The 27,355-nt window shown below is 39.8% G+C and overlaps 1 protein-coding gene across 8 annotated transcripts in view; it reads left to right on the top strand.

Annotated features, from left to right (window-relative positions):
- The window catches only part of ARHGAP24 (Rho GTPase activating protein 24), a 224,789-nt gene extending 197,636 nt beyond the window's left edge, over positions 1-27,153 (top strand). For all 8 annotated transcript variants that reach the window (XM_074589169.1, XM_074589165.1, XM_074589166.1 and 5 more), the window contains 6 exons: positions 5,425-5,632; positions 16,939-17,071; positions 19,379-19,452; positions 20,258-20,379; positions 23,840-24,908; positions 26,418-27,153. In XM_074589169.1, coding sequence (XP_074445270.1) covers positions 5,425-5,632; positions 16,939-17,071; positions 19,379-19,452; positions 20,258-20,379; positions 23,840-24,908; positions 26,418-26,661 — 1,850 coding nt within the window. In that variant the 3' untranslated portion in view covers positions 26,662-27,153. The remainder of the gene's footprint in view (positions 1-5,424; positions 5,633-16,938; positions 17,072-19,378; positions 19,453-20,257; positions 20,380-23,839; positions 24,909-26,417) is intronic.
- Positions 27,154-27,355: the final 202 nt, after the last annotated feature.

The following is a 27,355-nucleotide window of genomic DNA, read 5'->3' as shown; positions in this document are numbered from 1 at the left end:
TGATGTAGAATTGAGGGCTGCTTAAAATTCTCATCCAGATCCTAAGCTGAGACCAGTTTCTATGACCTTAACTGACCCTTTCTGATCACTATAGCCCATAAACTCAGAACTTGTTTTTGAAGGACAGAGATCATCTGCTGCACATCGAGAGAACACACGTACAGGCATCGGCCCTCTGGTGAAAGCAGAGGCCCTCTGTGCTTTATGCTGCCTGAAAATGATGCTGTCGTCTGAACTGCTGAGGGGTGGCTTGGGAAAAGCAGAAATACCCTGGCTCACTGAGTGCGTGTGCTGGGGTAGAGCTAGAGCAGCAGGTGGGCTTTTTCAAGCTATTTCTTACAGAGTAAGGAGACAGAACTGCCTAGATCTTTCTCGTTTTTTCTTACTGAATCAGAAGCTTGGAGTCAATAGTCTTGAGATGTGACCCCTGCCTGCGTTCAGTAGCTAAGGAAATCATTGACTAATAGCATTCTTAGATTTAAAAAACATACCGTAACTTTGAATATGAAAATACCACAGTGCTTTCACAGCTCTTGAGTAGACATAAGCAGAATTTGGATATAGCACTCTTTCATAAGCTTTATGGGTATCTGTTAGGCTTGGAAATCCAAATTCCAAATGTTCTCTCTTCTCAAAATGTTTACAAAACTTCTGCTACGGGAATGTTCTAGTTAATGAATAACCGCTCGGCATGCCCTTTACTAGCATGTGATTTTCCTCTTTGATGTTATGCATGATCTTGGCTTAATTGGATATAGCTTTAAAGACCTACAAGAGCCTCTCTGAAAAAGCAGTTCTGCTGATTAAATCTGGTGACTGGTCAGAACTGGAATCTTGTACATTTCCCTGCCTTCCGCCAGCTGTGGGGAAGCCAAGCTGCTGCCATTCTGAATCTCAAGGTTTCTTGTTGGTTTTGTTTGTTTCCCCTCTGGCACCTTATCCCAAGGATAAACCAAACCACAGGTCAGCATTTGTACATCTCTGTATTTCTGCAGAGAAATTGTGATTTAGGAGGAGAACTTGGGTTTGGATTACAACGTGAGTTATGAGGGCTGTCTTTTATTTCCTTCTCCACAGAGGTGTTCTTGTTTAGTTACTGTAGTGGAAATTTACTTTTTAAAAACAGCATGTGAAATTATCTCTGTGGTTGTGGTTATGTTGCAGTCTTCGTAACTTGGACTGTCTTTTCCTTGCTTCTCTGTAAAGGAGATGCTAGTAGTTACCAGGTATAGCTGATAGTGTTCACCGTTGTCTGCCTCTGCCAACCACTAAGGTTTGCAATGACAATTCTTCACAGCATTGCCTTTGCTTCGTAATAGTCAATGTCTTAGTCTTTATGAACTATTAATCTACAATATCTCTGTAGTCATGAATTGTGACGTAAGAGGGGATAAAAGCATTAGAAAGTGACAGTGGAAGAAGATGCACCTTACAGGGCAATGATCATGACTTTTATTCCAAAACAGTGAAAAAACCAACAGACACCAGAAAGATGATGAGCAAGGTAGAAGCTATGACAGCATGATGCGGAAGCAGAGTTGTCATGTTTCTTCCACTTCTGCCCCTGGCAACAGAGTACTTTTTCCATAAGGCATCAGCAAGTCTGTAACTTAAGTCAGTATTTATTCAGGCTTATCGTGACTGATTCCTTTCATGGCCAAGTGCTGCCTGATGCAGAGTTCTGCATTTGTTAGGTGAAGGAAATTATTCCTTTGGAGAAGTTCAGCCTAGTCTTTGAGACCAAATCAAGCCTGCCTGAGATGAATTCCAAAGCCAAACAAATTGGAGAATGCAGAGTGTAGTAAATGGTGGCTTCAGAAGCAGTTCTGGGTGTGATGTGGTGATTTTCCATGAGACTTAGGTCTTAACTTTAGGTTATTACATTGTTGTCAGAATTACCGCGCTAGCTGTGAGCTTCACAAATCTGAATGTGGAGATCCTTATGCTGGTGAGGTAGATACGGTATTATCACCGTTCATATAGATGGGGAGCCAAGTCCCTGAAGCTTTATCTGTCATGTGAGGATGGTGGGGCATACACCTACACCTCCGGCCATGAAGTATTTATGTGGTCAGACTCAATGCAACTGTGTTCTGAGGATTGTGTAGGATCTGTATCCAGTCTGTCAAATCTGAGACAACTGCTGTAGTTATTCTGTCTCTCCTTCAGGCATTCCTAGCGATGTGTATTTTAAGTGTCTCAATGAACTTAAAATTAAAAAAACTAAAAATAAAAAAATTAAAATAAAAAAGTCCCTTAATTTACCATGTACCTTATTGCAGTCAGTAGTAGAAAGAATTCAGTTTTTACATTTAAGGGACCAGAACTGGGAAATTTTAGGCTCCAATTTGGATTAATTTTTTTTTTTTCTTGACACTGGTTACTTCTCCATCATATCAGGTTTTATTCTTCCTCAGATATAGTTTTTTTAAGGTTTTCTTCGTTCGGTACCTGTGATTTGCAGCTCCAATACAAAACCAAGTCTGTCATATCCATTTAATGCACATATATATAAAGCCCCATTTATATGAGGTTTTGCTCCCACTGCACAAAAAAAACTTATTCTGACTTTGCTCATTATCTATTAGGCATGCTTGGAAAGCCAATTCTAAAATGAAAAAAAAAAATAAAGGCAGCATCCCAAAAAATGTATTAATAGAAAGTGATGTGTTTTGACAGCAGTGTCATTACTGTTTCAGAGCAGTCTGGTAGGTTTGAGAACTTACTCTTTTCTCTGCAAATGTAAGCTGCAGTATGCACATTACTGATTAAAGAATGTTAGCATGGAGGGAAGAAAGTATAGCCAATAAGACAAAGCTTATTCATACTAATTGTACCATCAGTCGGCATGAGTTGTAATTGTACATCATATATGTGGAATATCCTATCTTATACTGATTAATTTTGTTTGAAAAGAGTCAAAACCTCTTACGTTTAAAATGAAGAGATCTCGTGGCTCTTGAAGGGAAGCTCAGACTGTATGTTCATAGGACAAACTGAAGTAGGACGGCTAGGTCCTACACCTAAGAAGGAATAACCCCTGGAAAACAGCTCTGCAGAAAGGACCTGGGTGGCCTGGGGGACAATAAGCTGGACACGAGCCAGCAGTAGACCTGGCAGCAAGGAAGGTTTGACGGCAGTCTGGGCAGTACCAGCAGGAGCAGAGCCAGCAGAGGGAGGGAGGCGATTAACTCATTCTGCTTAGCATTTTTTAGACCATATTCCAAATATTGTGTCCATTATAAAAAAAAAAAAAATTAAAAAAAGGTGGTGGGGGGGAAGGAGATAAACTGGAGGGAGTTGAGCAAAGGGCCACCAAGATGCTTTGAAGCTAGAACACATGCCCTTTGAGGAGAGGCAGAGGAAGTTGGGCTTGTTCAGCCAGGAGAAGGGACAATTTTGGGGACACTGAACAGCAGCCTTCTTTAATATTAAGAAGGACTTTGAAATCCCCAAATTCCCATAATCACACAGATTCCTTAACTGACTTTCAGTGGACCTTCCTCCTTAATTCCACTACTTTCAGCAGAAGGGTTCAGAAAATGGAGGGACTTTAAGATTTCCTTCATGTTGACCAGCAGCAACCCTTAACTCAGACAAAGACAAGAAACCCGAATTCACTTAATACTCTTGCCATCCCCATAGGCAGGTTGGGAAGTTATGTAAGAATTAAGAAAACATAGTTTAACTCCTCTGCCAGCATGAAGAGGCTGAACTTTGCAGACACCAAATATTCCACATCCGTCAGTATTCTTGTGAGCTTGACTCACTCTGAAATTTCAAAAATTCCTTCTTTAATTGCTAATTGTTGGGGTTTGTGCTTTGTACAATATGAAAAACAGTGAGCTAATAAAGAGTCACTGTGTGATGTTCAGTCCCCTTACCTACTGCTGGTTTTGGCATCCACAAGTATGGGTACCATGGAAATCACAAAATATGCTGTTCTGCATCTCAGAATACTGTCTGGATGTCTTAGCTGGACATCAGTTACTCTCTCTAGTTATTTCCTGTGCTACAGTAAAAACAATTGCACTTAAATACAGACCCCAGACCTTCAGTATGGGCAACTAAGAGCTTGCTACCCACTTGCCATAACATCCTGGAACATACGCAAGGCAACTTTCCCCCCTACAACTAAGGTGTGAGTTATCTTTCTTTTGTTGGAGGAAAAATGTTCACATTGAAGGTTACCCTGAAGGATACTTCAATCTGAAGTCTACCTTAGCTTGTGGTTGGTTGTTCATGTAATTGTAATTTATGGGCGAATGAAGTTTTTGGGCCAAAAGCAAAAGCTCACTAGCTCAACCTTGGTCTTTCTTTAGAGAAAGCAAACCAAAGCAACTCTGGTGTCCTTGCTGAATATTTTTAAACCAGTAGGAACTGTGCTCAGTGAAGGACACAATTTGACTTCTTTTTTTTTTTTCCACTTTATAGCGTACGTAACTGGAAAAGGAGCCTTCCAAGCATAGGTAGTTACTTGGTCTTTAGTTCCTGATCATGACTGCCTCAGAACTATTCATTGTCTTGCTATATATAGAAACTGAATTGCCTCAGTTCAGCCCCAAATACCATTTAACAAATGGTGGTCTCAAGAGAGAGCTTCCATCACAGATGACATGCCTGGACATTATTGTGAGGCTGTCTATGATGGCTGGCTCTGCAGTTTGAAAGGGAAAGACAAAATAAGCTATGAACAGTAGCTGTCTTTCCAGTGGTAGCAATGATATCCTCAGATCCGGGTCGAAGTTAATTCTGTCAAAAAAACCCTCCATGTTCTTCTGAGGTTAAGTATAAATGCAGGTTTCCTGCAGTTTGTCTGACATATTTCACCATTCACGTCAGGATATACTTCATATACAAAACTAATTGTTGCTAAAGCAGACAGGGATAATGCAATTTGTAATACATTATAGGGACAGTCTTTGTTTATGTGGGAAAACAATAATTTGGTTTAGTGGGAACGAAATCCTGAGTTTTATTTATAAATCTTTTGCTTTCCATGTATAAAGGTAATGTTTATATGCCATTGAAACTGATACAGGAACTACTTTTTTTTAAATAGGTAATTAAGCATGAACCAAAGAAGATGCTTTGGTTCATCTTCTTTGATGATCTCTTTTGAATCCGAAGTTTTGTGACAGAAAATCCTATTCGTATTATTTCTGTTTTCTGTGCTTATGGTCTGAAAAATCATTTACAGTATTTTATTTTAAATAAATTTTGAGCATTGTTGTAAAATATGTCAGCATTGTATTTCCACGAGAGTATCAAAGTGAAATAGAGCATTTTATTCTTAAGAAAGGAGTAGATTAATTGTGTATGCATTTAAATGACCTGTAAATTGTGTGGGTTGTAATAGAAGACAGGAGGTCCTCAAATGTGTTTATGAATCTCAACCAAGTCACATTTCTCTTTTTCATTCAGGTATTTTTGGCCAGAAACTGGAAGATACTGTCCGATATGAAAAGCGATATGGGAACCGCCTGGCCCCCATGCTGGTGGAACAGTGCGTGGATTTTATCCGACAGCGAGGGCTAAAGGAAGAAGGCCTTTTTCGACTCCCTGGGCAGGCGAATCTTGTCAAGGAGTTACAGGATGCATTTGACTGTGGAGAGAAGCCTTCTTTTGACAGGTAAAGTCCTCCAGCCGTCCCCTACTCTCTGAAGCCTAGACAAGACACAATCTGCTGTACTGGCTGACCCATGGTGCTGTAAAACAAGTGTCAGCAACAGACACAGAATCACAGAATCACACAGAATCTTCAGAGTTGGAAGGGACCTCTAGAGATCATCTAGTCCAACTCCCCTGCTAAAGCAGGATTGCCTAGAGCACATCACTCAGGACTGCATCCAGGCGGGTCTTGAAAGTCTCCAGAGAAGGGGACCCCACAACCTCCCTGGGCAGCCTGTTCCAGTGCTCTGTCACCCTCACCGTAAAGAAGTTTTTCCGTGTATTTGATCGGAACTTCCTATGTTCCAACTTGTGCCCGTTGCCCCTCGTCCTGTCACTGGGAGCCAATGAAAAGAGTCTGTCCCCATCCTCCTTCAACCCACCCTTTAGATACTTTAGACAGAATGACATGTTCTTGTGGGTTTTTCTGTGTTTCCTATTATCACTCTAAAATGTCGTCCTTTTTTTTTTTTCTGACTTTGGTGTCTGAAAAACTGTTTAGGAAAAGTATTGCTAATGGTTTGGCTTAATCAGAAATATCTAGGTTGCCTTGATCTTAGTATCATTTGAAATACAGTAGTGATGGTGGCACTTAGTCAGTTCCACAAAGGAAGAATTTCTGTTATCGCCAATTTCAATATGTTCTGTTACCTATAAAACTGACTGGAAGGGAAGTCTACTTTTATGTATGTCTTTAAAATTTTGGGCCTTTGGTCTTAAAATAAAAGTCACTGTGACCATAATAACAAACCTATGTGGCTTTAAGGGTCTGGGTCCAATTTGTATTCCAATATTTATACATTTTTTCAGAGCTAATGAGAATTTTCTGGGCCAAGGAAGAACCCAGACCTCTTCACGCAGTTGTGTATGACTTCAGTCTTTTCTAAGATTAATTTTTTGTGCTGAACTTGCTCTCCTCCTATAAGTATTGACAACAGTACTCCACATATTCAGAGTGTGCAATCAGAGAAACAGAACCAGTGGATTATGAATGCCACATAGCCTTTTTAACTCTGATCAAAATTAATACGATGGTAATGAAATTCCAATTCAAGAGACTGTTAAATAGTATTTGTCCTCAGTGTGTGCCCTAAGTGACATCTGTAACACACCTCCAAAATGGAATTGGGATACTTCTCTCCAATTGATGGTCTAATGTGAATTAGGAGGAAGAGGCAGGTTACATTTATTTTGTGAGACCTTTGACTGATAGCAATGGAAGTAACAGGAAGGAAAGCATAACTTGATCTTTTAGTGCAAGAACATGCCATGATATAAATCTAATTGCTGGAAATTATTTACCTCTTACCCTTCCCTATTCGTATGAAGTGACCAAATTTGTTATGCATGAAGTATCACAGATGTGTATCACAGATGCACAGAAGGCAGATATATGCTGTTTTATCTCCAATAGTTTCCCGAGTCCTTTAAAAAGGACTTTAAAAAGTGTCAAGAATTTATAATGCTCTGGAAAAGTGAACTGTCTTCCTATGAGGTTTATTAGTTTCTTATTGGAAGTTGAGAGTTAGGATGATTGACCAGAAAATAGCTTTAAGGAGCCAGATGACTGTGGGAAGTGACAGTGTTAGCTGATAAATGTCTGTAGCATACTCACCGTCTATTCAAGTACTGTGTAACTTACTTAAAAATGGTAAAGCATCAATTGGGTACGTTTACCTTACTTGGACATTAAGACAAATATTACTGGTCATGTATCTGGCACAGATGGCACAGATATCTGGATCGGTACATCTCTCTACCAGAGATACAAGTAGGCGAATGGCAGAAACAAAAGGTTATTTTTCCAAGCCTGTAAACAGAATAATTGTAGAAGAAATGCTTAATTGTGGAGGAAATGCTTCAGAAAAAAGCCCCCCCTAAACTCCAGGAAGATGATGTACTGAACACCCCACTGAGAGGTGCAGCTTGAAAGAGGTGCACAAGTTCTGTCTATTCAAAACAAATGAAACCAGGACTCAGATGCATAATTTTTGCAAGGTTATCTAGCAATATCTGTAGCACACACTAATGAGCCCCAGGAACAGGCATGCTAGCTGACCTTTAGCAGATGAAACGGAGAAGGGATTTTACATGCTACTGCTGTGAAGAAGGCACATAATCTCTACTACAGCAATTAGAAACATCAGAAGGAGTTGCCTATAAATCACCGGTCCTGACAGATCCACTGTGTTTAATCTGTAATTATATGTCATTATAAGTCAAAAGTCCGATAGTGCAAAATCTATCTAGGTTCTGTTTATTAATTTACATTTTGCCCATTCTCATACATCAATAATAACAGATTTTTGCAGTTAGAGCCGAGTTGATGGTTTTGTTGATGGGGCACAAAGCATAATGGAATCCAGGTCATGCTTCCGTAGCAGTACTGGGTCGCTGGCTCTGACTGGGAGAAAGACTAGCTGCTGTCATCAGTGTTGGAACTACTACAAAGAGCTGATGTTTGAGGAGTTTGCCATTTTTCATGCTGATACTTTTTCTGTGTATAAGTGCGCACAAGTCAAGCAAAGACTTTAGAACAAGTGAAGATGCTTTGAAACATGCGTGTAAGCTTGTGCATATGTTTGTGTGAGAATTAGGATTAAATAATCCTTCTTCTCTTTATGCTTTCGGTAAAATATGTAATTTGTAGAATTAAAAGAAAAAAAAAGGTAAGAATGTACAGCCATGATAAGTCCTCGTTTGAAATGTCACCTCTGTTTTGAAATGGTTGCACCATAGTGAGACACCTTACAGCCATTGGGAGATGGAGCTCAAATGCACAGGCACAGATCGGCTCTTTTGCCCAGAGTTCATCTGCTGTCCACAGTTCTGTGGAGACCCTGCTATTCTCCCCTCTTGCATTCCTATCCGCACCCCTTTGGCAAAGAAGACCACAGAATGAATGCAAGCAGAACACGTGGCACATTTGAAAGAAGTAGAATAGCTTTGCTCAAAAGAAAATGCAGCCATGTTTTGAAACATAAAACATGTTTGATAAATGGTATCTCTCACAGGAGTTAGCAGCTGGATGTTCCGATAATGAAGTCAGTTATAAAAACGCAGAGTGAATCCAGAACAAGTCAGAGAGTGGCAAAAATCTTCATGTATTAATTTGATCTTGATCTTATAGTTGGATAAGGTGTTGCTGAAGAACCATGAGCTATACGTATGAAAATGGAACCAGTACTTGAAATTTCTCAAACTCACAGAATGATAAAACCCAGTATCTCATCTGAAACATGAAGCACCCCAGCCCCTCTAGTATGAAAACTGGAACATCAGCATTTCTCACAGCCTTTGAAAGGGGAGGTACAACTGCTACAAATGAAAACTGCTGAGGCCTTTTGTGTGAAGAGAAAAAAAAAAACAACCAAAAATTGTATGTCAGTTGAAAAACAAAAATCAATAAATACCTCGCTCCCTCTGTATGCATCTGCACATATTGTGAAATCTGCTTTAAGGAACTAACAGTGCAATTAGGCAATCATTCATGCTTGCTAGTATTTGAAATATACTTGGTATTTACAGTAGAGCTCCACCTCTGTGTAAAATTGTCCTCTCTGGGGAATCCATTTTGCTTGCCCTTTTGGGGTGTTTGCTTCTCTTGGCTGGTGTGGCATATATTTAAATTTAAAGTCCCTCAGCTCCTTTACAAATCATATGTTTGTAATGATACAAAGTAGATTATGACTATTTGTTCCATGAAATTAGCATAGCGAATATAGCACTGCATAAGAAAAATAAAATAAGGGTTTGTTCTACAATTTTTATCTAGAATGGGTACAAAATTGTATTTATCTTTTTATACTGCCTTTTTTCATCAACTGTTCGTCACAATTACTACCAGATGACATGAGAGTTAAGATTGCTCAGGGAGAAAAAAATATTTGAAATGTCACTGAAACAAATATTAATACTTATGTGATTGATTGATGTGTGTGGCTTGGATTTTCATAACTGCTATCACAAGAGTTTAAAGTTACATAGCTCACCTGCCTGTGTTTGTGTGCATGCACACAAGGAAAGCACGTAAATGCATATTTAGTAAAACAAAATCCCTATTATATTTTCTCGTGGGCATTATTTCCTCTAAAGAAGAATGCAGTACATTATATGAGAAAATGCTACTTACTGCTCTAGTCACCATTGCGATCAGCTGAGAAAAGGGTATGTCAGTGGCAGTATATGATAGCTGGCAAATGCTATTACCTACTGGAGCCAAATAATCCCAAATGTAGAACTGGTATGTTCCTATGCATTTAATCACTGGGATTGCTGAAGCAAAGTAAGACAATGATGAGGACGGTACTAATGTAATATCCTCAAGGTGAGAAAGACCACATGCACAATTCTTATTCTCCTCCAGAGGCAAAGAATGTTTTAAAATTTTGGTCAATGCAAAAAAATTGAGCTGTCTCAGTGGGGCTGTAGTCTGCGCTGGCACTGTACAGACTGCAACGAGACGTTGGCTTGGATATCACTGGTTATTAAACTGTTCTTTTATTGTCTAAATACAAGCCTGTACATAAGAATATCTTTCTTTAGAAGCAGATAGTTCCCCACAAGGTAGGGGCTTTATTTCCTTCCTAGTGGGAAAGTGCAGTAATCCCTAAACAAAACATTTTTATGTGAAATGAAGTCTTTACTAGAAAGCTGGTTCCTGCCAAACACAAATGGCCTTAGGCCTGTGAAAATTCCTGTTCGTTTCTACCTGTTCCAGGCTTCCTTCCCTGATCCTCACAATCTGCTCATCAGTTATGCCTCTGTAGCCACTTCCACGTTGTTTCTGATTCTAGCCCTCTTTCTAACCAGCTAGCAGAAATAACCTCTGCATATGGCACAACTTAAAGACCTAGACATTTCTAGCATGATGCAAGGGTCATTAAATCAGTTTAATTGGTGTCCTGCTGTACAAGAGTGTGTTTTTAGTTACTGGCAGTGAATAAACATTTGTAGTTGCTGTGTGTGAATGTCAGTTTCAAAAATTGAGCTGGTGTGTCATCTGTGATTTAAAAAAAAAAAAAAGAAAAAAAAAGAAGGCGGCAGCCATGTATTTCACTTGCCGATGACAAATGACTTCTTAGATGGCCATGGTCACCTTTAAGAAAGGACGACATTTTGTTACTATATGGAAGGTCTGAGAGCGTGTTTTTTAAAGCATCCTTACTTAGGGTTCCAAGATTTGTGACTTTCTCTTCCAGCGAACAAGAACAGGTTGTTTATTTGTGGTGTTTTTCCATGTTTTATATATACTTAAAATAGCTGCAAAATCTTGCAGAAACTTAACAGCCTTCTGAACAACCTATCAAATGATAAAATAATTTAGCAGCATGTTCACTGGAGCTGGTTTTTCCTGATGGGAAACCATCTGCTTCTTAGGCCTCTGCCCAGCTTACTTGAAAGCACTTGTGTCTCTCTTTAAGGATCTATATTTTTCTAAGTAAGTTTTAATGTCCTTCCATAGAGTTTGTCTTTTCATTTGTCAGTCCTAAATTGCTGTCTTCATCGCTGCTTTTAAAGCGTCACTCTCTAACCTAAGTGAATTGGCTGCTGTTACAATTACTGAAGTGGATGGCTAGCTTGGAAATGGAGTCTGTCAATCTTCAGTATTCCTTGTGGTGCTTACTGCCCTGAATGGGTCCCTGGAAGGTAGCATGTATTGTAAAGTCATGAGCACAAAGACAAAGGAGCAGAATACGTGTTTGTTTTTTTCTCTGTTTAAACAGAAGAATAAGAATTGAGATCAATATTAACTTAAAGTAGAGCCAGGCTCTTGTGGCAGAAGGAGAGGAGAACAGACAACTCAGGACTTAAAATGCTTTCATATATATTTCACAAGTTGTAGGCAAAATTTCAGCGGGTCCTTAGATTAGGCACAGTACTGCTTGCACTAGATATGCATTATATAGGAAAATTATGTAGAGGGTAATGCTTTGGAGATACTTACGCAAGGGAACAGAAATCACATAGGACATTCAACCAGTTATGCTATGCATTTGACTTGACCTTTGAATTTCTGGACCAAAGCCTGACTCCCCAAATCAGTCGAACCACTCCACAATTCACCTGAACACAGGCCTTGCTCCCTTAGCCTCTGGGTCCTGGCTTCTCAGCAGTAACAGTGCTCTGATTCTTTCTATACGTAGTTATGCACATTTGTAATACTCCCTTCACGTTGCTTACTCAGTGTTTCATCACGGGTTTATCATGGGCTCTAGCATCTCAGTCAAGCTGTCTGCAGACTGGCAGCAAAGGTACACAGCCTAGACAGCCAGTTAGGAACTCATCCTCTCGTGTCAGGAAAACATCCATACTGATCTGAGAGCTGCTCTACAGACCTGAATGCAGCTAAGCAGGGACACAGTCAGTAAATGTGGTGGTGGGTACAGGATATGTTGGTGAGGTAGACTCTCTGTTTCCAGGATTGTGATCTGTAACACATCTGAAATGATGGAACTGTAATTCTAGTAATTCCAGGAGGTACTGATACACAAACTTCTTGAACTGTACTGTTCTTCATTTCATTACCAAAACTTCTCAATTGAATTATATACTCACAGCTTGTTGCTCCCTACTGCTTGTTCTTTATGCAAACTGTTTATGTGTCATCATGATCTAGAACTATTTTTAGCACAGCATTAATCTTTTTGTAATGTGACCTTGCCCTGTTAATATTTCCTCTCCGAGAGTTTATGAGGAGCTTGTTGGTTTTGTGTTCTAAAGTGCTGACTCCAGCTCTCTGAAGATGCTGTCTGCTTGTCCGAGTGTGAGGGTTATGCATGGATTTCTGGTGACCTGCTGGGCTTCAGTAATTTTTGTTTATGGTAGAGAGGGTGAAAAACTCCAGGCAGTGTAATCAATCTGACAGTGCCTGTGGTATCACAAAGGAAAGTGCTGTCAAAACAGCAATGCCGTGAGGGATATTAATGACAAAGCTTAGATTAATGGGGCTTTGAATCTGTGTAGTCTGATGAGTAAGGAGAGGCTGTGGTGTATTTGTATTTGTAATGCGTTTGCATGGACAGTGGTGGAGTGGGGGATCAACAGTAAAGCAGTATTAAGATTTTAGTGAGGGAAGTAAACTTTCTCAGACTTTCCAGCACGACACACCGAAATAGACTGTTTCTCAGCTTGCTGATGCTTTCTGTGTTGCATTAAATTTTCTGCTTTGTGCTTTGTCATTCCCATTTCAAACTTGTAATTATTCATTGCATACTTGGAAAAAGTCCACCTCAATTAATGAGGCTTGTTCCAATTTAGGTAACAGAGGATTTTCTTCTGGAATTGACATACTCTATTTTAATACTTGTTAAGGAATACTTTTAATCGTATTAATTACGAAAGTGTAATCATGGAACACTTTGATATTACACCGTCAGATAGCAAAAGAAATACCAAGATAGGTATAATCATTACGTTTCTGTAGCTGTAATGGTCCTAGAATAAGAGCAAGGCCAGGTTTGAAGGGAGAAATACTGCCTTGTCTTAAACTGATCAGTTGTAGCTGGAAAAAGTCCAGGAACAAAAGGTCCACTACAGGCCCTGGAAAGATCCACATCTTACAAACAACACAAATGCCTTTAAGGCAGATATATAAATGCTGCTGGTTGACTTAGACTGTGGATAGAACACTGTAGACCAGCAAGGGAAATGAATGCTCCTGATCCTCAAGAGAGCTTGCAGTTCATCACTCCTTTGACACTCACAGCTGTCTTCCGTGGCTGAAAGGTGCTTCATGGTATTTGTGGATTGAAACACCTAAAATACAGAGGGATTAAAACTGAAGTCTTCCATGTTTAAATTTTCCTCTGTATTTTAAAAGAAAAAGTGAAAAAAATATACTAGACTGCAAGGTCTAAACAGGTCTCAGATTATATGAAACACTCTTTTACTTACATTATTATAAAAATATTGACAAATTTTTATACCAATATGTACATTGAAAATTACATTTACATTATATTTCTAGCTTTTGTGTAACTGTTGCTAAGTAGAATTTAAAAATCCAGTTCTTAAAGGGCTTTTCAGGCAGTGTATGTATGTGTGTGTATGTTTGTTTATGCTGCCAAAATCTGAATGGTAATTTCTGTATAGATAGATTAAGTCCTAAGCAGTGTTCCAGTACAGTTTAGGGGGAAAAGGTAACAAACAAATTTTCCAAAATCTTATTTTGCAGTCCCACCATCTTGTGGCAGTCTGCGGTATTGCCTTAGCGTTCAGTCAGCAGAAGCAAATTAAAAAAAAATACTACTTTTAAAAATTGCTAATGTGTCCCCATCTACTAATTGGGACCTGGGTTTCTAACTCTAGCTCAGAAAGCATCTTTCTGTGGACTCGTATACAGCATGTATTTCAGGAGGTTAGTCTGGGAACTCAAGACTTCATATTGTTTCCTTGCTCCTCAGCATCCTACCTTCTCATTTCTCTCTCAGTTCTTCCTTGGTAGAGCCACAGATTTTAGCACTCAGTTAACCCTTTGCAGTGATAATCTATCAGTACTTCACATTGAAAGGTGAAAACCTATAAATTCCATCAGTTTTCAGGGCTTTTGTCCCCTTCTTCAGCCTTTTTATCTTCTGTTTGCTGTGCCCTCAAGGAGCGAGTATTCCACTCCACACCAAGGGACTGGTGTTAAATTATTCTTATGTACTACATGAAGCATGATCCTGGGAGTACAAAGAAAGTAAGACAACATTGCTTAATCCCCTCACTGGGAGACCTGTGTGCTTTTAATTGTTCTTCAGTAATTTCTCTCACTCAACCTGTTTGAATATTGTATTTTGGAAAAGCCTCTAGTTTTATGGAGATAGTCTCTGGAAAGATGTGGTTCAGGTCTTCAGCAAGGCCTGGGGAGCTTCCTTTTTTAAATAATACAAATGGTAATAATAAAATCTTCAGAAAGACCATCAGTGCTGAGCAATCAGAGTTAAATTCTCTGCAGATTGATAGCCTGTGCTCCCTTTCATGCTGCTGTGTAGGGCACTGTCCTAAGGCTGACAGTTCACATCTGCTCTCTGTGGCTGCTGCTCTCCTTCAGAGTCTATCCAAAGTCTTTCCCTTTGTACTTGCTTTCCTGGTGCACCAACAGCTTAGGGAACTGAAGATCTCTCTGTAAAATTTGTTTCTTGGATAAGGCTGAATAGTGGCAAGTGCCTGGGCATGCATGCCATGGTTGTGCTCTAAAAACTAGCTCCAATGGAAGCAAGACACGCAAGCAATTACCTGAGAAATTACTGGGGTCTGGGTTTTAAGCCCTCAGGTTGTGCAGTCTGTAATTACAGAGTTTTGTTAGCCAGGATGTCAAGAAGACCTTCAGCGGATTTAGTTTGCATCTGGATTGGGGATAGGTAGAAGGCAAAGGTTGGAGGCCAAATCTCTGCTAGCATTTGAAATCTCATAAAATAGTACTGTATCTAGTGTCATATATAGTACTGTTCCTTACATATGTTATACATGCACCCAAGGAATGGGGCAGGGTAAACACAGGATTCCTGTTTTGGATCCAAGCCAGTAGAGGGTTGCAATCAAGGTAATAGAATTTGAACCTTCCTTGAAAATGCGGATTTGTGTTAGTACTTTGTTTCTAGAGTTTCTCTAGAAAATGCTTTCTGGAATTTTGGCTGGAGATTATTAATGATTGAAATAGAAATGTTTTCTGGGAATTAGTGTCAAGGAGGGTGGTGCTGGTTAACATTTAAACATATAGAGTGCTTTATCATTTCTTTTCTTCTGTTTTGACTTAGATTGATCCTACCTTACTGCATTAATCTAAGGTTGTTCCCATCATTCTTGCTAAGATTTAACTTAGTAAAAGCCATTATTGTTTTAACAGATCATTCCAAAATAATGATTAACGGACCTCTAGCAAAGCTTAAATGCGTCAAATACCAGTAGTTCCCTTTGAGAGACTATGAGTTTAAAAAATGTTCCAAGTGTGACATCTTCAAAGAAAAAGAAAAGGCACAGTAATGCACATTGTAGAAATATCTGTGCATTTTCTGTTTCTTATTAGCATAATTTAGTATCTGGGTTTTTTTGAATTTTTTTTGAATTTTCAGAAGTCAGAGGGAAACATATCAGCTTGCAACAACTCTCTATCTGAACCAGGGGAAGCATGCAGAACATTCCAGTAGGGACTCGAATAAATGCCTGAGTAGCTAAACCCAGATATGGAGTCAGAAGGAACGGAAGAGAGATTTCTTCATGTTAACTTGTACCTGTTATCTATTTCTATTTATTTCTTTTCAGAGAAGTACTCCTAAATTACCACAATCTAACTTTACACACGACAAAAACGTTTAAGGAAGTTTTATTGCATACTCTGAACTTGTGATTTTGATCTTTCTCCCCATCCTCTTACTTTTAGTATGCCTGATAAACAGCCTAGGCTCCTACTAGCTGTATCCAGAAAAGGCTTCAGTTTCTGCAAATGTAATTATGAGGAGGCATATGTCATAACAGATCTTTGACTGTCAGCCCTTTAATGTTACCTGTTGTGCACTCAGACATTTTCTAAATTTGGTGACTTGCAATGCCTTAGCTTACTCAGTACAGGACAGAGCTAGAACTCATTTCCCATGGATTTACGGTTCTGTGTGTAAACTATACCCAGGTTTTTGGTGTAACAGTACAACTAAAAAGCACAGTAGTAATTTTTTGGGAGCCCATAGGAAAAAGATGCATACCAGGAAAAGAACTGTAATTCAGGTGGGGAAGTTTCAACTAGACACCTGTGGTATGTATGGTCTCCTTTAAAACTTGCTTACTTAATACTGATACCAGAGGAGATGGTGATACAGTGGAATTCAGATATGCCGGGCATGTCTTGGGAGCTGGGGCATCTCTGGTAGGAGAATAATCCCCACTGTGTAAATATAATGACTGGTTTCTGGCTCAGGTGAAAATGAAAAGCATCAATTCAGATGCATTTGCATGCCCGATGTGAGATGCCTGTCAATGGGAGCCAGGATCTTCTCAGTACCTGCACCTGCAAATAGGGCTTTATGTGTAATTATCTATAGTAATAAATCAGTAGAGTTGACAGACTCTTGCTTGCAGGTATCCTAAGTTCTTTATAGGACCAAAAAAAAACCCACAAAAAAGAAACCAAATCCAGATTACAGATGTGATCTATAAATGTATATAATGCTGATGAGTAAAATCTGAGTTGACAATGGAAAAGTTAAGTGGCAGTTTTTATCCTGTCAGTCTCACAATATTATCCTGATCTGATTCACAGTAACAACTTTTTGTATTCCAACCCAACAGCAATACAGATGTGCATACAGTGGCATCACTGCTTAAGCTGTACCTAAGGGAACTTCCAGAACCAGTCATACCATACACAAAATACGAAGATTTCCTTTCCTGTGCCAAAATGCTCAGCAAGGAGGAAGAAATGGTGAGTTGGCAATTTGAGTGAGATGAAATAAAAGGCTGGGATGTTATAAACTGTTCCAATTTTGAGGAGGAGAGAAGCTGGTGATTACCTACCCTGATTTAAGATATGCATCTATTAATTGAGGCTGGTTTTATATGAAAATTGTTGCCACCTAGGTCATTTGGAAGTCTAAATAAAAGCGCAAAGCATAACCTTAGCTGTATTTATTGCATGTCACTGAATCTAGTTCAAGTAAACATCATCATGGTCAATAGCTTACATTTTGCATGGAAGAGACTTATATTTTCATGTATTATCATTCTGAACTGTAAAAGGAAGGTTCTAAAAGTTGTTGCTGTCCAACTCTTGCCATTAAATCAGGGGTCATTTTCTTCTAAGTATCAGGATGCCAGCTTCTACTGACTTGTGATTGAAGGCCAACAGACTCTATTCATTGCCTATCATTGAATCAGAAGGCCTCAAAAAGATGGAAGTGGGCCCCTGGAAGCAGGCCACCTTCCAGGCTCTTCTAAAACAGCATAACACAGATGAGCAAAATAAGAGTTCTCACTGATAATATGTGCCCTGCAGGGGCACGGGTCTACTATATATTAGTCTGAAGACCTACGAAACTAAGTGTTTGTTTTTACATTGTTCTGTGTGCTTATGGATAATGAGGTCAACCGTAATATCTTCTTTGCAAAGTAAATACAAATAGGCTCATTCTGTTGATTTCAGTCTACTCCCCTAACTTCCTAAGGTTGTTATTTCTGTTTAGTTCCTTTTTGACATTTCACATCCTGTTAGAACTGGAATCCCTCCTACCTAACCTTCTAATTAATTAAGATGAGGAGCCCTTCTTTTCTGAGAGACCATCTCCTTTCTGAGCCTTCAGTTGATGACTACCAACAGCACAGATGGTAGTTGTTCCCCATCCAATGGGGGGGAAGGGGAGGGAAAGATCTGTGGCAAACTGTCTTCTATAGTCATCTCTTACACTGAAATCAGGCTGGTTTCTTCGCTGTCCTTCACAGCTTGCTACAAAGTGCAATTTTTTGTCAGCTGCTTGCAAAAGGTGGGATTGGTCCGTTCACCTGATTTGAGCTACTCTTTGCACAAGATAAGGCAGGGGATCCTCAGAGATAAAGTTGCAGCTGTTTGCTTGTGCGTGTTGCCTATGTCTCTAACCATTGATAGCTCCAGCGTAAAGCCACCTGACAGCTCTGCAGTTAGTTATTATGCAGTTTATGCTTACAGTGATATTCATTTTCAGATTAAATTTTTAGTCATTTTATATTGGCTTAGTCCAGAGTGTATTTATTTAGTTTCTCTGCAGCTGTGCCAGAGAACACTCTTAAATTCATTTGGCAAGATTCAAGCAAGATTCAAATTACAATGGCCTTCTGGTGCTGGAGTTGGTGTTGGCAGTTTGAAAAATCAGTACTATAGGTGATGAGCCAGTTCAGTCCTTTTTAGAGTGACTTAGCAGTCCAGCTATAAGGCTGTCTGACTAATTTTCAGTTCTTCTTTCTCTGTGCAGAAGTTAAAGGTGCAGTCACTTTTAAGGGAGGCAGCTGTGCATCTTGTTTCTTAGCACACAACCAGCGAACTTGTGCGCTATCACAACCCACCCATCTTGATTTGCATTTGTTTTCATAACATACTGTAATCAGAACTCCACCGATGCTAGCAAAGTACCAAAACCCCATGCTGAAAAACACTAAAGACAGTGTTGATAAGGAGTGTAATCAGCGTCTGTTTCCACGGGGCACAGAAATTAGTGTGTGATATTCTGCTTGTCCCATTCCCAGGGTGGGCACAAACTGAAATAACTGTTTATTGGTCTAAATCTAGTATGGACCAGAACTGGCTAAAATACCCAAATAGTTTTGCATATGAAAATGTCAACTAAATCATAGAATACCAGGCTGTAAGGGACCTCAAGGATCATCTGGTCCAACCTTTAACTAGTTCAAACCAGAACTGTTCCTGGAAGCCTCAGCCTTGTTATCAGCAGGAGGGGGAACAGAGCTGCTGGTCAAAAAAGAAAGAGTACACAAGAAGAGAAAAACACAATGAAACCAAGTTATTTATTTACGTGTTTATTTTTATCCACAGCTAATCCTTGTTAGCCAAATATAGCTTTCCCCATCCAAAATGGGTTCTACAAGCTGTTCCTAATGGTAGCCTGTATATGGCATTTAACACTGCAGTTTCAGTGATGTATTTGTTGTCTTGTAATTGGAATTGCTGACATTTTTTTAAATCTTTGGTAAAATACTAAGAAGCTGTGCCTCTCTGCTCTTTTTTTTATTAAACGGCTTAAAGGGCCTGAGAGAACTGGTGAAGCAAGTGAAGAGCCTGCCAGCTGTCAATTATAATCTGCTGAAATATATCTGTAGGTAAGTACTCTTGCAAGAATATCACAATGGTATTTATAACTGTGAGCTGACAGACAAACCAGTCTGTGTATTTGCCCTGAAGGAAAAGCATTACTCACAGTCAGAGGACTGGTGAACTTAAGTGAATGCACTAAAGATATAGGTTTACTGCTTGACTAATTACTCATTTGCTTTATGAAGATGCACAGTTATGACTTTACTTTCATAAGCAGGCTGCACTCAGCAAGAAACACAAGAAGGTAGAAATTAATGTATTCTTGTCCTCTTTATAGGACCCTGGTTTTCCCATTCCTAACTGCAGTTATTGGCCTTGGCTGTGCACTCCTGAAGCATGGTATCCTTGAAAACTCTGTATGCCTTGTAGTATATTGAATAGTTTTGTGGATACCTCCGAGAGCTTAAAAAACATGTCTTACACAGTTGCAATTTGTGAACTTATAGAAAGTTCCCAGCATAAAAAAAAAAAAATTTAAAAGAATATAAACTTTTTCTTTTAATTGACAGTTTGCATTTTTAGGATATCGTATGAGCCAAGTAGTTGATTAATTATGCTGGAGAAAGTTATCATCTTCAACAGAGTTCTCTTGTAGTCAGTCCAGATTGAGGTTTAAGTTTTATTATCAATGTATCATTTTGAAGAAAATCTGAAGTTGAGGAGAATAGCCTTGAGCTTTCAAGATGTTCCACAAGGATTTGGAATGGAGTACTTGAACTATGTTAAGAAACCATCACATGCTTTGACTATTTTTTTTAAATTTATTTCCTTTTCACATGTTCCATAAAGGCCTCTTTTTTCCCCCCACAGATTCCTTGATGAAGTCCAGTCTTACTCAGGTGTAAACAAAATGAGTGTGCAAAATCTGGCTACTGTTTTTGGCCCCAACATCCTTCGTCCCAAAGTGGAAGATCCTCTGACTATCATGGAGGGTGAGGTTACTGTACATAACTTGTAATAGAAAGAAGGAATGTCTTTAGGTTTATTAACAGTACATCCCAGTTATGGGATGTACTTACAGCACACACTTACAGCATGTGCAGTAAGATCCACATACCCGTTTCACAGACACAGAATTCTTCAACCTGAATGAACTTCACGGTTAAATCTTGCAGGTTATTGTAAAAGTGACTGAAATGTGCAGCATTGCAAACATACATTGCGTGAAATTGTGCTGCCCTGGCAACTTCACTAAAAATGTACTTTTTCTCTCAAAACTTGCTATGGCATGTTCTTATTCAGCACGTGTGGTTGGAATGCAGTTAATATTTTACCTGCAGTTATTAAAGATGCAAAAAAGTTAGTACAGGTTCATACCTTGTGTTCCCACAAGGCAGTGGTATATTACATGCTTTCTTGCACAACAGTGATCAAATTGTCAGCTGCATTCTGTTATTTACAGCAATGTCCAGCTGTAGCATTTCGGTGTGATAAAGACAAAAATATGGCCATGACAATCTCCTCCCATAATTTCCTCCTAGGCTTAATCTTTGTGACTTTAGTTCTCCATAAAGTACATGATGCCTTTTCTCCCTCCAAACGCTTTTTTCTTAATATATAGGATTTACTTAAATTTCTCAGAAATTAGGGCTGTACATAGATCCTGCACTGAAAATTTTACCAAAACTCAAAAATGCAGTGTTCATAGTTTATTTGAGAGCGTGTGGATTTATTTTTTTTGTGTTTGATGCATTTTCTGTTCCCCAGATACTGTTTCCCATATACTTTGTTCATTTACTTTTTTTTTTTAAGTCTTATGTTTCCTCCTTCTTCCTCTTAATTCTTAACACAATGACTATGTTGTGAACAGAAGGATGGTGTTTTCAAATCATGTATGAAAGCAGTAAAGACCCAGGGTTAGCCATCTGAACAGTAGCTCAGACAAGCCAGAAAACCTTCTAATGTGGAAAGGGTTTTTAATCATCATCTTCATTTAACATCTGGGTTCTCATTGTCACAGAGTATAGTTTGATCATGCATTTGACTCAAAAGGGTTTGCAAGAGCAGGTGTCCAATTTATGTGCATGTTTATTATGCATCAAACCTGTGCAGCTTCAGATACTCTTAAATCTGCATTTGTGGCTTCCCCTTAGTTTCTGTACATACTTGTCTCAAATGCACTGTGACTATCTGATCTGGAGGTGCAGGGATAAGCTTCACTGTGTCATTGAAATTCTAGTTTACACATCTCACAGCTGTCTCCCCGTGGTATTTTGAGAGAGAAATGGAAGAGTCTTTCCTGCTTGTTTCCTTCCTCTTTAACTATCTTGTCATGTCTCTCGCAGGAGTTCCATTTTGTGTGTGCGTGTGTGCACGTGCTGCGTATCACTTCACTTTCAGCCTGGCTCTTTGTACCTACAGAACTGCCAGACTGACTGGAGTAGTAGCTTCTCTTACCCTGACACTTCTGTAGAGCTTAGCAGCCTGGTAGATAGCCGACTGCTGTGAATGTTTCTCTTGGTTAGGCAGCAAACTGTCCCTTTTTTACCCACGCTTCTGCATTAAATAATAGTACAAAACGTACTTCAAATTATTCAGTAAATTGGAATTGGAGAGACATATCACAGAGCTGATTTATACCACTGAAGTCAATGAGAACGGTATCTCACAGGATAACATCTTCTGGGTTTATAAAAGTGGCTCCTACCTAAAGTTTGTGAGTTGCTTTTTTTTGAAAGTTTGAGCAAGAAAGTTTGTGTTGTTTTTTTGTTGATTTTTTTTTTAAACCAGATGGAAAGGGAAAATAATATGTTTTTCCAGTTCTTGAAAGCAGATCTCCAGCCTGCTTATCAACAGCCCTAGCACTGAAATGATGGTGGCTGCTGTAGGAAATAGCATGGATACTACATTCATTGAAGGGAAATACATATATTTTTTAACTAATGAGAAACAGGTTTGATGAAACAGATTTATGACTTCTCTTTAATGATAACTTTAAGACTTGACATCAGACTGCTGATTTGCAGTTGAGCATAGCTGAATGTATAGGAACTTTTAACAAAGATGTACATCGATTGGTGCTCATGGTCACCCTTCTTCATTGCTCTTTGCTTTTTGGAAGATAGAGAGTGCTTTTCTTGCACAATCATTTGAAGTCAAACATGCAGCTATGAGTAACCGTACCTGTATAATGAGGATGAGAATTTGGTTTTGTTTGGTTCGAGAGAGGTTTTCCAGAATTCCAATCATGGGCTGATTTTTTCCTGTAAAATGCATTGGTAAAAGTTGCCTGAGTACCGTGCAATGTTTGTAGTAAAATTCTGAACATAACAGCTAATGTTCTTGGAAGGAATACAGCTAAATATACCACGGGAGTAACTAAGTGAATTTTCCTGGTGCATAGTTCTAATGCATGATTTTACCTTATCAAACAAACAAACAAGAACATTAAAAAAAGATGTTGTCGAGTACCCACATTGAATTGGCTCTTAGTAGTTGTATTTTAAAAGGGTGGGGTATAAAGATGCAGAATATTACAAAGGAGTTGATGTGAAATAACATTGCACAGTGGGAAATTATTGATTAAAATAGCACAGCGTGCCTCTGAAAGCTCTCTAGGAGCTTAAAAATGGGGTGGTTATTGTAACTACCTTGACCTTGTTCCTGAAATATTCTTAATAATCCTTAATGAGAGTCTGCTTAATGAAACGAATTGCACATCGTTATTATCCCAAGTCCAGTTATAAAGGCTAGTGTGTAAATTACAGTGCAGTCAAGTGGTATGCACACCAAGGGGTCGTTCTTTAAGAGGAAAGGTAGCCATTTATTACAGCAAGTAGCAAGCTGTGGTCCTCCATTAGTTCTGTACTGTGCTATAGTGTGGCATAGTTCCCTGGTTGCATATAATCTCACCACGGAGTACATAAAGACATTCACATTAAATTAATTCTGTCATACTACTGCCCTGTTTTGCTCCAAAGGACTAAAACATCTGTGTTCCAGCAATGCAAATCCCTTGCCTGCCCGTTTTCTGTTAAACTACTAATACAAGTGCTGTGCCAGAATACGACTTTGCTTTTAAAAATGGTCACTACACTGAGTTGAAACACATCACTTAAAATGTTATCCTTTGCTACTCTCCTTCTGTGGTCTTCTTGCAATGCAATTACTGTAATAGTAATACCTTCTTCGCAAAAGTTCCTGTTCTTAGAGGGTCTGTGAGGCCTGCTGGCTTGGTTTGATGGAAGGAAGAGGTGGTGCTGATCTGGCCTGGTAGCCAGAGGCATCTCAGGTGTGTTAAACATTCAGGGTGTTACACAGATGGATGCAATGCGTAAATGTTTGTGTAAGCTGAATATTTAGTAAGTATTTGTGGAATCTGATGGATAAAGTATATTTATGCCCTAAACAAAACAGGCCATTAATGACCATGTGCTTGGTGTCTCCTTTCAGGTACAGTAGTAGTCCAGCAGCTAATGTCAGTCATGATTAGCAAACATGAAGAGTTGTTTCCCAAGGATGCAGACCCTCAAATGGGACCTGAGGTATGCAACAACAACAATGAAATGCCAAAGAAAGCGATTGTGGGGCAGCTACAGAACAAAGAGAACAACAACACCAAGGAGACGGCAGTGAGACGCTGCTCTTGGGACAAACCTGAGTCTCCCCAAAGGGGAAGCATGGACAATGAGTCTCCAACTGCTCTGCCAAGCAGCAAGACAAGTAGCCCCAGAAACAGCATGCAGAAACTGGATGTCACCAGAAGCCCGCCACTCATGGTGAAAAAAAATCCTGCTTTTAATAAAGGCAGTGGCATAGTCACCAATGGGTCCTTCAGCAGTTCCGTGGAGGGCCCTGAGAAGAGCCAGACCTTACCAAACTGTACCCTGCAAACCAGGAGAACATCGTCGCTGAAAGGACCGGTGACTAAGATGGGCACACACAGTGTGCAGAACGGAGGTGTGCGGATGGGTGTTTCTAGCACAGATGGGCACACCAACACCATCAACAGCCGGACACCAGGCTGGGTGCCCAATGGCTATGTCACACTGAGGGACAACAAGCAGAAGGAATCGGTGAGTGAGTCAGGCCAGCACAACAGGCTTTCCACCTACGACAATGTCCACCAGCAGTTCTCTATGGTGAACTCTGATGACAAACAAAGTGTGGACAGTGCCACCTGGTCAACATCCTCTTATGAAATATCCCTCCCCGAGCACTCCAACTCCTGTCGTTCATCCACCACCACCTGCCCTGAGCAGGACTTTTATGTGGGTAACTTTGAAGACTCTGTGCTGGATGGACCACCACATGAAGACCTCTCTAACCCAGGTGACTATGAGAACAAAAGTGACAGAAGGAGTGTGGGGGGCCACAGCAGCCGAGCCACCAGCAGCAGTGATAACAGTGAAACGTTTGTGGCCAACAGTACTAACAATCACAGTGCTTTGCACAGCCTGGTGTCCAGCTTGAAGCAAGAGATGGCCAAGCAAAAACTAGAGTATGAGACAAGGATAAAAAGGTAAGACGGTTTGGTTCTATCATCAGACTGCCTTTTGCAGAGGAAATCCAGGAAGTTTTCCCTCTCATGACTTGCTAGAAGTCTGCACTTGCTGCAGTCAGTGGGTGCTTGCCACTGAGTCTCCCATCTTCCTGAGTTGACATACTCTGACATTGCTTTTGTGACACCATGATCCAAAGGGGTTTGTTTCAGAGCAGTTGCTTGCAGTAGTTGTGACATGCTATCCTATTGGCATTAAAAATAAAGCCAGAACCTTGTGTGTTTCTGTAGAATCTAATTTAAAAAATCAGTAGGCTCTCACAATGTTTTCATTAGTTGACGCCTGTTCTCCAGAGACTGAGAAGGGCAACTGAACATCACCTTTCAGTGAAAGCAGTGCTATGGCTTATTCCACCTGTAGTTTTGGGGACTGTGAGACTGCTGGAACTCCTTTCCAGAGTTCTCATTACTCTTGAGACAGTCCTGCATCTCGAAGTTACTTCTGTTCACAGTCCTGTTTCTGCACTGCTGCTTTGCCTGAGCCTTTCCTTCACAGCTCGGACCTGTTAAAGAAGGCAAGGGAGAGCCATGTCTTTGTCTACCAATAGTGCGGACTCTTCTCGTGCACAATGAGATTGCTAGGGTGGGCGGCCATAATTATCAGTAAATGACCTCAAAGTCTGGGCTTAGCATTAACTAGTGCACACAGAGCTGAATGTGCTACCTTTGTAATAAAGGTTCTTCAGTAAAGCTGTTCAGGACTTGTATTCTGTTCTCATCTCTGTTGCGCAGAAGCCCTTTGGATTGGTAACTCTGGCACTGCAAGTCATAGCTGGATCACAACATGTGAGAGCTACTGGCAACAGCAGCTGTGAGCGAAAGTGCAGCATATGGAATATTGCAGTCTTTCACCCACATCGCTATTTTCAGTGTAGTATGCAGTGTAGTAGAGCACTTCTTATAATGTTTAATATCCATGATGACTGTGTATTTAGTACCAGTAGGATTTCTAATGCTTTCCATTGAAAAGATCTGAAATGCAGTCAGGTTTTTAGACAAAAACCATGTTCGTGGCAGTTTTTTTTTAAATTGTCGATCCATATTTGCGAAGGTACAGCAGATAAATCAGCTGAAGAAAGGAGATTAACAGTGAAACAAAGGTATTCAGGGCAGTATTCTGACCTTGTAAGTGACACTAGTGCAACTACAGCAGGAGATGGGTGTCAACACTTCCAGAAGTAAAAGGAATACTTGGCCTGTTCCCTGGACAATTAGATGGAGCTGTTTGCTACTGTGCACCTTGCCCATGGCTGCTATTAGGCACTTTCTAAATGAGCTACCAAAGAGATTGCCCTAGGAGAATGGTAAGTCATTGATGAAGTCATGGTTTGTAGATACACCTCTCAAAAATTCAGTCTGAGCTCTGTAAATGAAAAGACACGTGTATGAATTTGTTGGTGACATGCATTTCTGCTCAAGTGAGTGAGGAGTGCTGCTCAGGAGCTGTCTGCTTTTATTTTGTTTTTGCAGCCTGGAGCAGAGAAATCTCACCCTGGAGACGGAAATGATGGCCCTGCATGAAGAGCTGGATCAAGAGCGGAAGAAGTTCACAATGGTAGAAATCAAAATGCGTAACGCTGAACGGGCCAAGGAAGATGCAGAGAAAAGGAATGATATGTTGCAGAAGGAAATGGAGCAGTTTTTCTCCACTTTTGGAGAACTGACAGTGGAGTCTCGCAGACCAGAGAGAGGCAACACCATCTGGATCCAGTGAGCATTGGAAGCATAGACTGTGGGTCTTTGGGGAAGGGTTTGTGGGTATTATACTGTATCAGGTGGCTGGTCACCTATCTGAGGCTAGTACTCAACATAATGTTATAATCCCTTGAAGGAAGAAATCGTACAGACATCAACCACTCATATCTACAGTGTGTACTTAGCAAGTTATAGTCTTTGAATGCTTCATGAGACTACTGTCAAGTGTTACAACTGGATATGTGTATATAAATTTTAAAGAAATCACCAAGAGATGTATCTCAAGAAATATTTTAATGCAAGTCTTGTATTTAAACTGGTAAATTGAAATGTTGTTGCAATCAAGCTTTATATCAAGCTTTTTCCCTTGCACTTCACATAATAAGCTATTTTTGGCATTGTGTTACCATCAGCTTATTTTGTATATCAAATGTTTTTTGTTTGCTTGGTTTTGTTTTTTTTTTGTCTCCCCTCTTGCTGGGGAGTGAAGATAAACAGATATGTTAAGGTATGTGTGCCGATGCTTAGCCCTGATTTGCGCCGCTTCTAAAAAGACAGCAGGACAAGAAACAGCAGCACGCTATGGGCAAAATACAGAGGTACTAATTTAACAGAATTGGCGGCCAAGGTAGAAAGTACTAGGGCACCTGTATTGTAAAAACCAAATGAGGATATCAAGTCAGCAAAACTGGGGACAATGGCAAAAGGGTAAA

Source organism: Larus michahellis, chromosome 5 (assembly GCF_964199755.1).
Source record: "Larus michahellis chromosome 5, bLarMic1.1, whole genome shotgun sequence".
In the NCBI taxonomy this organism is placed as follows: Eukaryota; Metazoa; Chordata; class Aves; order Charadriiformes; family Laridae; genus Larus; species Larus michahellis.
This window is presented reverse-complemented; position numbering and strand designations above follow the sequence as displayed.